At 44.3% G+C, this 10,161-nt stretch overlaps 1 protein-coding gene across 1 annotated transcript; it reads right to left on the bottom strand.

Annotated features, from left to right (window-relative positions):
* Positions 1 to 8,191: 8,191 nt before the first annotated feature.
* LOC109772016 (expansin-B11) lies at positions 8,192 to 9,843 on the bottom strand. Its single transcript, XM_020330710.3, has 4 exons — positions 9,552 to 9,843; positions 9,336 to 9,448; positions 9,044 to 9,240; positions 8,192 to 8,938 (listed from the first exon to the last, which is right to left on the bottom strand). Exons 1-4 carry the CDS (start codon positions 9,772 to 9,774, stop codon positions 8,608 to 8,610), a joined length of 864 nt encoding a protein of 287 aa, XP_020186299.1. The 5' UTR covers positions 9,775 to 9,843; the 3' UTR covers positions 8,192 to 8,607.
* Between the last annotated feature and the right edge of the window lie 318 nt (positions 9,844 to 10,161).

Below are 10,161 nucleotides of genomic sequence, written 5' to 3' on the forward strand. Positions count from 1 at the left end.
CTCCTCGTCATGTGCGTGATCTCATTCGGGACTCCGAACAACATTCGATCACCAAAACATGTAACTCATATAACACTATATCGTCAACGAACGTTAAGCGTGCGGACCCTACGGGTTCGAGAACTATGTAGACATGATCGAGACACCTCTCCGGTCAATAACCAATAGCGGAACCTGGATGCCCATATTAGCTCATACATATTCTACGAAGATCTTTATCAGTCGAACCTTATGACAACATACGTAATTCCCTTTCTCTATCGGTATGTTACTTGCCCGAGATTCGATCGTCGGTATCTTCATACCTAGTTCAATCTCGTTACTAGCAAGTCTCTTTACTCGTTCCGTAATACATCATCATGTAACTAACTCATTAGTCACTTTGCTTGCAAGGCTTATTATGATGTGTATTACCAAGAGGGCCCAGAGATACCTCTCAGATACTCGGGGTGACAAATCCTAATCTCGATCTATGCCAACTCAACAAACACCTTCGGAGATACCTGTAGAGTATCTTTATGATCACCCATTTACGTTTTGACGTTTGATATCACACAAGGTATTCCTCCGGTACCCGAGAGTTGCATAATCTCATAGTCGAAGGAATATGTATTTGACATAAAGAAAGCAATAGCAATAAACTGAAAGATCATTATGCTAAGCTAACGGATGGGTCTTGTCCATCACATCATTCTCCTAATGATGTGATCCCGTTATCAAATGACAACACATGTCTATGGCTAGGAAACCTTAACCATCTTTGATAAACGATTTAGTCTAGTAGAGGCTTACTAGGGACACGGTATTTGTTTATGTATTCACACATGTATTTAAGTTTTCGATCAATACAATTCTAGCATGAATAATAAATCTTTATCATGAATAAGGAAATATAATAATAACCATTTTATTATTGCCTCTAGGGCATATATCCATCACATGCCTCTCGCGGAAGAAAAAAAGGAAAACGCATTTTTTTCGTTTCCGAGAGGCACGACCGTGGCTCTCGCGAAAATAAAATTGTGCCTCTCGCAGAAGGAAAAAAATAATAAAACGTGTGTTTTCTATTCCCGAGAGGCACGACCATGCCTCTTGCTAAAGCAAAAAAAATAGAAAAATCGCGTTTTTCCGTTTCTGAGAGGCACGACCGTGCTTCTTGCGGAAGCAAAACCGTGCATCTCATGAAAACAAAAAAACATGTATTTTGCGCCAAAAAATCGAACTTTTTTTGTTGTCGAAAAGCTAAGAAAGACCGATGAAAAGTCAGAAAACCAAAAAAACATCTAAAAGGCTGAAAACGTGTGAGGAATAAAATAAAATAAAAGAGCGCAACCCCTGACGGCGGTCGAGAGCGCGCCGAGCCACTTGGCGCGCTCTTAGCCCACCCCATCTGACTCTTAGGGAGGCTCCCGAACGAGCGCTCCTCAGTTAGTTGCTCGCAAACACAGAGAAAAAATTACTACAGGTTTAATTCCTGTCGCTACTTTGAGAGAAGCGGGATTCGAGATCCAATCGTGAGAGTAGAAGGCAGTACTTAATAACCACTATGTCAAGCTCATTTCATGGACAACAAGTAGGAAACAGCTCTATTTGACCCTACCTTAGTTAACAAACACGAATTTAAAAAAAAAGGTTCATAAAATTTGGAAAAATTTCCTCAAAATGAAAAAAGTTCATCGATTTTGAAAAAAACCTCACCGATTTTGAGAAAAAAAATCATCAAATTTGAAAATTAGCTCATCAAATATGAAGAAAATCATTCATTTGACAAAAAGTTCAAAATTTTGAAAAAAATTCATATATTTAAAAAAATCATCAAGTTTTAAAAAAAATCATTGAAGTAAAAAAATATCATCGAATTTGAAAAATCATCGTAATTGAAAAAAAGTTCATCGATTTTGAAAGAAAAACATCATTTTGAAAATAAGTACATCATTTTTTTAAAACGTTCATCGTTTATGAGAAAAGGTTCATCTATTTTGAAAAAAGTCCATTGGTTTTGGAAGACGTTCATCGATTTTGAAAAAAGTTCATTCAAATGAGCAAAATAAAAAAAGAATTAAAAACCATTCCGAATACAGAAACAAAAAATTACATAAGAAAAAAGAGAGAAAAATATGTATTTGAGCACATGAGGTGAGGTCGGTGCGGTGGTCAGTGTAGGGTGCAAACGACCAGGAGGTCGCTAGTTTGAATACCACCGATTTTTTTTGTTTACTGTTTATCTTCATCGATTTTCTTTACCCCTTTTTCATCAATTTTTGGGTTACAAACAGAAAAATAAGGGAAGATGGCCCGAGCCCAACTAGAAGCGCCTTCAAATATCCATTTGCGAAAACAATAAGAAGAGAGCGACTACTTGAGTAGCGCTTCTTTGGGAGCCTTCCCAACGATCACATGGGGGGCTGAGAACTGCCACCTGGCCCGCTCTCAGCCACCGCCACGTGTCGCGCTCTGGGCACTTCCTCTGGATCCCCCCCAACGCATTTTCGGATTTTAGATGGTTTTTTCAGGGTTTTTCTGAATTTTCGGTTTTCCACCTTTTTCCCCGTGAGAGGCACGGTTTTGTTTCCGCGAGAGGCCGTGCCTCTCGTAAACAAAAGAAACATCTTTTCGTCTTCTTTTTTTTCCGTGAGAGGCACGGCTGTGTCTCTCAAAAATAAAAAAAGTGTTTTCTCTTTTTTAGAGACACGGTTTTGCTTCCGCGAGAGGGAAATGGCTTCCAGAAAGGGAAAAAACCATGCTCCTGGTTCGGTTTTTTTCTGTCCGGTTTTTTCATGAAAAAAAGTTCGTCAAAACTTATCAACATGAGATCTAGTTGACGAGAGGAATCTGAGGGTTAAAACGATTCAAAATTTGGATGCACGGTTTAAGAGATAAACCATTTTGAATAAACAAATCTACGAAAAAAGGAAAACTCACATGTTGCGACAAGTGATGCACATGCAGTGCGCCACTTGTCATAATCGGAGAAGATAGGAGTGATCTTTGAAAGGAGTACTCTTCAACTAATGATTCGAAGTAAGAACGGGCACTTGAAGCGTCAAACAGTATCCGTCGCTATATCTTGCTTATAGCGACACTTGCATCCGTCTCGCCTGAAGGACTGACACGTATGGACCGGCCCGGTAGCGCTTTCGCTTGCTCTTCAATTTGCTCGCTCACTCGTTCTAAGTACGGTTTCGTCCAGTTTTTTTCGTTGTTTTTCTATTTCGTTTTCTCTTATTTTTTCTTTTGGTTTACTTTTTATGTTCATTGATTTTCTTCGGTTATCTCCTTTTCATCAATTTTCTTAGATCTTTTCATAGATTTAACCTTTTTTTTTACTTTTTTTGGGCTACTTTTTCGGGTTTTACTTTTTTCCTTTTCTTTATTGGTTTTCTTTATTTTTTTGTTTCATATTTTCCTTTATTTTCTTTGTCGGGTTTTCGTATATAGCAGGAAGAATTTTTATATACATGTTTAACATTTTTCAATGATGTGATTAAACTTCCTGAAAACTTATATTCTTTGATTTCTACTTTTTTCATACACATTGTACATTTATTGTATACACCAGAAATATTTTTATATACATATTTAACATTTTTAAATTAACTGATTAACATTTTTTTAAACATATATTTTTTGATGTATTTTTTTTAAATATTGTTTATTTGTTGTATACATCAAAAAATATATTCATATATACATGTTCATCATTTTCCAAATTTATGATTAATATTTTTTACTAATTTATGTCTAATTGTCCACATTTTTGTACATAAGGAACATTTTTATATACACGTTTAACGCTGTCCAAATACACGATTAACCTTTTGAAAACCTATTTTCTATGTCTACTTTTTTCATTATAGAGGGTACATTGTTTTATATATTTTTCTGATACATCGGAAATATTTTTTCTGCATGCATTTAACATTTTTTTTAAAGCATGGTTACATTTTCATAAAATGTAAATTTATATTTTAAATTGATAATATTGTTTCCATATGCATTCTACAATTTTTTATATATCATAAACATTTTTTATACACATTTTACATTTTCAATACATGATTAGAAAAATTCCACTTTTGTATATAGATTGATTTTTATAATATACATATTCAGAATATTTTGACATACAAGCAAAGTAAACAAACAACGACTGTCGGTTTGATGCCAGACCAAGCGGCAATGTGTTTAGTATCGGTCGGCAGGCGGACGGATGGGGCGTCAGAGTATGTTCTTCGGCAACCGCATATGTAATGTAGGGAAGTGAACGAACGAGTGTCATTTGAATGCAACGAGAAGGCACGTGCACCTAGACGCGGTGCGGGGTAGCGGTCTTGGACGGCGCCGCTTCAATGTCAGCTTCATTGAGAGTCCGCGTCCGCTCTGGGTCGACATGAATACGGTGATGACACTTTGGAGCGGTGTTGGCTGCTTTGGGCGGAAAAGGGTGCGGGTGAGGGAGAGGGATCTTGGATGGGTCAGAGGTGTTAGATGCGTGCATGGCAGCAGTCCATACACCTGCAAAACCGCTCCTCCCGGTCCGCTTTGTGGGAAAAATTACACCTGGACCGCTACGCGGAGGGACGCGGTATCACGTTGGATAGCAAAATACATCCAGACCGCCCGGTCCGAACGTATGCAGGCGGTTTAAGAGTCAGCGTTGGATTTGCCCTGACCGCACGAGCTGTTTCCGTTAGAATAGATGACCTTATCTATTGTCGTGCAAGACATATGCTAGTACAATATTTATTATGATACAGTACCATGATACTCCTTATCAAATTTTATACTTTTTTTTCTTTAGTTAATTATGTGCCCCCTCATCAAAATTATAGAAACTTTCATTATGAGCAGACTAACATAGAGTAATGACTAGAGTAAGTGCATCTCCAACGACAACCCGTAAATTTCCTCCCGCATCCGTTCACGGACGCGAGGAGGGGGCAATTCGTGGACACGGATACGGGACATTTCAAGTGGGATTTCAACTTAGCAGACGAAATTCATGCAAACCGGCTGATATTCATCAAAGTTCGGAAAGAAAATAACACAAATCAACCATACAAAGCTTGCAAATAAGTCTAGCAGAACAAATGTCTCAAATTCGATGTCCAACAAGTTTCTCAGCGGATCATGTTGTCCCACACATATTGCCCCTTCAGCTTCATCCAATATTGTGTGTACGTAAATGGCGTCCATCTTAGTGGCGAAGACAGGGGGCCAGCATGAGGCCCTGGCCCTCCCTGACAAGGCTCGACAACACTCGCCCCTCCCTCCCGCTCATTCTTTTTTCTTGGCTCCGCCACTGCCCCCTCTGTCCCGTGGTACTACATGGGGTTCAAAAATAAGCTTCATGATATTTGACCAAACACCTGCCGGGCGTGGTAACTGCCATGGAGGTCGTCTATAGGGTGGCGTAGTGTACTTGGGTACAAACAGCTCCAAGACCGACAACGGCGTCGTAAGAGGCGAGCGGGAGCGTCGTTACTGGTTGCGAATGTCCGACAATGCCTGTGTGGCGGCCGGAGAGATACAGCGATGACGGTAAAGGTGGATGATGCGGATACAAAGTAAGGGGAACAAAATGCGGAGTGAAAGAAAATGGGACCGAGAGGACTGATTTAGTGGGTCTAGGGTGTCGGAGTCCAACATGGCTGCTATCCGGACTCCCGCAAAACGCCCTCACTTTATCTCCACTTTGCGGGAAAACAAGTCTGGATCGCCGAGCGGACCGATATTGGACTGCGTTGGATGGCTTCTATGGTCCGGATCAATGATCCGGATGAATGCGAACGAATTGAGGGTCACGTTGGAGATGGCCTAATAACTCCATTATTGCAGACGAGCATTGCATTTTGTAGATTAGTCTCAATCCAAGCACTCCATGTCCAACCGTCCAAGATGTGTCCACCAGTCCCCTTGTTTACTCGCTTCACACGGGGGACACCGCGACGGCAGGGCCCGGAGCCAAAACCGAAAGGCAGGCCCTATTTAAAGTTCGGTACCCCGGACTGTTGTTACAGTTATGGTCGGTCCCGTTCCGAAGCTGACTCACTAGACACTACCTAGTTCCTACTGCACGCACAGTCGCAACCGCCGGCGGTAGCCCACTGAGTGGAATCACGCAGCGGCGCGAGTAAATTAACTCGCCGATGCGGCGCCGTGCACGGCGTGCATGCCGGTCCCGAGGCGCCGACCGACACTCGCCGGCCAAGACGACAAGTGTGACCCGGATGGCCGGATAGTGCGAGGAGATCACTCCTGCCATGTGATGCTCGGAAACCTCGGGATTCACCGGCCGATACCATCCGTCTGAACCGCCATGTCTGTCAGCTTTTGCACATTATCCGCCGCAAATCACCCCGACATGCCGCCGTGCCGCTTCCAAAAGACGCATCTGCCGGCTCGTTTTATTTTTACATATTTTGATCCTTGTGATGAAGGATGAAGACTCGAGGTAGATGGATGGAATAGATGCGGCCAATTAACATGTTAACGGTTTACGTGACCACCATGTGCACGCGGGTTGCCTTCGGCTCTGCGTCCGTGAGAATCTCTCCACGTGAGAGGGGGCCGGGGCCGGGGCGGGAACGGACGACTGACGCGGGGGCGCGCCATGCCCACGCCGGCCGCTGCGGCTCCATCGGTTGTTGGCTGCCGGCCGCTGTTCGTCCGAAGTGTCCAAGTGAACGCTACTGGTTGCGGAGGCGGAGAACATGTGCGCCGGTCACTTCGGAGGCTCGGTTTCTGTATTCTAATTCTAGAATGAATAGCTCGATCCTAGTGTTTGGAGGTGCCACGGGGGGGAATCGCTATGGCGACAGTGACTAGGTAGGGTCCTTTGACATCACTCAAAGTGCAGCACCAGCAGCACAAGCTGTAGCGGGAAGAAGAACAAATGAAGTTCACTCTTTTTTTTTTCGAAAAGGATCAAGACTATTACAAAAACTGATATTATATTTTGGGACGAGGGAGTACAAAACATCTCAAATGTAATAAAAATTACATTGAGATTCCGAAACGCCGAACGACCACTATTGTTAACAGACCAAGCTATTGTCGCCGCTTCTCTATCAGAGCCGGCTTGACCTTGTTGATGACAATTGAAAAGTCTTCGTGCGTGTGTCTGTAAGGACCAACAACATGGAGGCACATTTGTCGGCGTTGCATAGAACTTGACCGTCCTTCATCTCAACTCTCACTCACTGGGCACTAGTGTTTTTTCTGTATATTAAACATTTCAATTGCGTACACTGATTTTACACAATGACGGACAAAGTGGAGTTAAATAGGATGCATGTATAGCTCTATGCCTCTACGATATACGTATCTTTAGAAGTGACAAAATAGAAGCATAGATATATTATCATACAGCAACTTGAATAGACTCCGAAGGTCTTGATACTCGTGTAGAAACGTAACTACTCTGCGTACGATTTTATTCTATCCGACTCGATGCCTAATTTAGTGGTGTGTTGCCGTTTGGATCAGGAGTTGAACGGCTTGATCTGCTATGTCGTATGAAATCGGACAAGCAAGAGTCGTACGTATAGCAAGACTGGTGTAGAAATGGGCATGGGTCTTGATAACTTTCTGGACGTATCCTCTCGTCCCATATGGTCGCGCTTGATAGTTTTATTTTATCAGACCCACATGCCGAACCTATAATTAAATCACCTTCTAGCATGTAAAGTCGAATGGTACAACTGAAGCTCTGGTGTGTAGGCTTGTAGAGTGGTGCTCGTACAACCGACGGATCTTTCAATAACAGCAGTAGTACCTTCTGAGAACAGTTCTTGTGTCGATAATTGATGAGTAGTACAGTCTCTGCCTCTGCCCTCCTGTACTTTTTATTGGAGAACTGCATGTGTCATCGTCGGCAGAACAACCAGAGTAACAGAGGAGCAGAACTGATTACCAAAGTTCCTAGTACTCATTTTCCATGGGAATAATGGCGCTCCTATAAACACAAGTACTTTACAATTACACGGTCCATGAAGAATGAAGGACAGAGTGTGAGAAACATCAGCGATCATAGGAAGAGCTCTGCACATTTTGAGCAGGTTCTGCCAATGTAGTGCATCCCCAATGAGGAGTGACTCAGGTGCAGTTTGCAACTAGTAATACACACATTGAGAGTGACTTTACGCTTGGTAATTAAACTGAATAAAGTGCTTGGCATTGCAGATTTCAGTACATAAATTATCTGATGGTAAAATTTCATTTCTCTCAAGGATTGAGCTGCAAAATCACACACTCACACAACTTGATACATCGGCGTGCAATTTTAGTTGCACTGCACTACAAGCTTTTCTCCTCATCAACAAAACAGAGGAAGAGAAACAAAATACAGACAAATCGACGACACGCATCACTAGGGGAGTGCCGAGAGACCATGGAGGGAAGAGCTAGCACAATCTTTGCATGGCCTACTCCTCCTCTTCTGACACAGCCTCCTGCCGTTCCCGGACGCATATACGTATAAATACAATCCCCGCAGTAGAAATTAACCCACGGTTCTAAATTACCACGACCACACTCTGCACTGCACTTCTTGGTTACTAGCCAAGCACGTACGGTGCAGTGAAAAAAAGTAGATGAGGCTGTAACTTAGGGGTAGTTAACCAAGGAGCGGTAGGTGGCTCCGGCCTTCCAGCTGGCGGGGATGACGTTGTTGACGACGAGCTTCCTGCCGGAGTCGGAGGTGAGCCGGAGCGAGAAGGGCCCGCGCAGCGGCTTGCCGGTGTTGGAGTTGAGGCGGTACAGCGCGCCCCAGTTCTGCGCCATGGGCGTCCAGGTGCCGCAGTTGTCCTCCATGAGGTCCACGGCGTTGAGGTCGCCGTCGTCGTCCTCGAACTCGATCAGGACCTCCAGGTAGTAGGGGTTGGAGCCCTGGTCCACCTTGAAGGCAATGTTCATGCCAGGGTACTTGCATGGCACCCTACCATTAACAAAATCACCGAGATTAAATTAGCTTAGTTATTGTAATGCAGTCTCTGTTAATTTGTGCTGCAAGCGCAAAATTCTTCGCGGAGTTAGTATGTACCTCTTGTACTGGATCTTGATGATACCGCCGGCCCGGAGTTTGTCGGCCATGCCAGGCTTCGCCATGGCGCCCATGGAGGTGCCGCTCATGTCGAAGTGGGCGGCCTCACCGAGGCAGGCGGCCCCGGCGGGGCACTCGTCGGTGATGACGACGGTTGCCGGCTGGCCGGAGCATGCCTGGTTGCCTGTGCATTTGACCTGCGTACGCGCGCCACATGAATTCATTTCGTCAGGACCATTAATGGAGTGGAGCTATACACGAAGTCACCACGCTGTTTAGGGGTTATCCTGACCTCGTAGCACGCTCCGCAGCCCTTGCCATCTCTGTAGAGCGACGGGTTCCCGGCGGCGATCATCGACGAGAACGGCCGGTTCCCCACAGCGCTCTGGTAGCCACACGCGCCACCTGCATTTTTTGCCTGATTTTTAGCTCCACCCATCTCAACGCCGTGCGGTGCAGTTAATGTACTACGTTCTACTCCCAGCGGAGTAAGCATGCAAGCACTAACCGTCGCTTCCGTCGCCGTTGGGGGCGCCGTAATACGTCGCGCCGCCGGCTAACCAGCCGCCGGAGCCATAAGCGGCAAACGACGAGGGGGTAGAAGCGGTGTGGTTCTTGTGGGCCTTGGTTGCACGCTTGGGGAGCTTGCGGGAACAAGCAATGGGGCTCACAAGAAGTGAAAGCACAACCAGTGCGCTAAGTAGCGCTATTAAGGTGAAAGATTTCGCCATTGTTGCTTCCAGCTAGCTTGGGAGAGGATATGGATTAGATATGGTGAGCTCAAGTGTTGCTTGGTGAGTTGCAGGGAGTGTCCATGGGACGGGTATTTATAGTGTACTTTGTGGGGATGTAGACGTACGTGGCAAGAGATGTGGGGATTCTGCTTCTGGTAGATTATTGAGGAGAACGTGACTGGTTGGTGCTAAAGCAAAATAGGCTAAGCGAACTATTTTTTAATCTCTGCATGCAGCACCAACAAAATTTATAGGAGTCTCTCCTTTGTAACGAAAATAGATTGCGAAGTACATTTTACAACACACATGTTGAGAATTTTAATGGAAAAGTAGGTGTTGGGCTAAGTCCCTCCACATGAAGTTGTGTTGGCAGCCTAACATCAA

Source organism: Aegilops tauschii, chromosome 6, assembly GCF_002575655.3.
Source record: "Aegilops tauschii subsp. strangulata cultivar AL8/78 chromosome 6, Aet v6.0, whole genome shotgun sequence".
NCBI lineage: Eukaryota > Viridiplantae > Streptophyta > Magnoliopsida > Poales > Poaceae > Aegilops > Aegilops tauschii.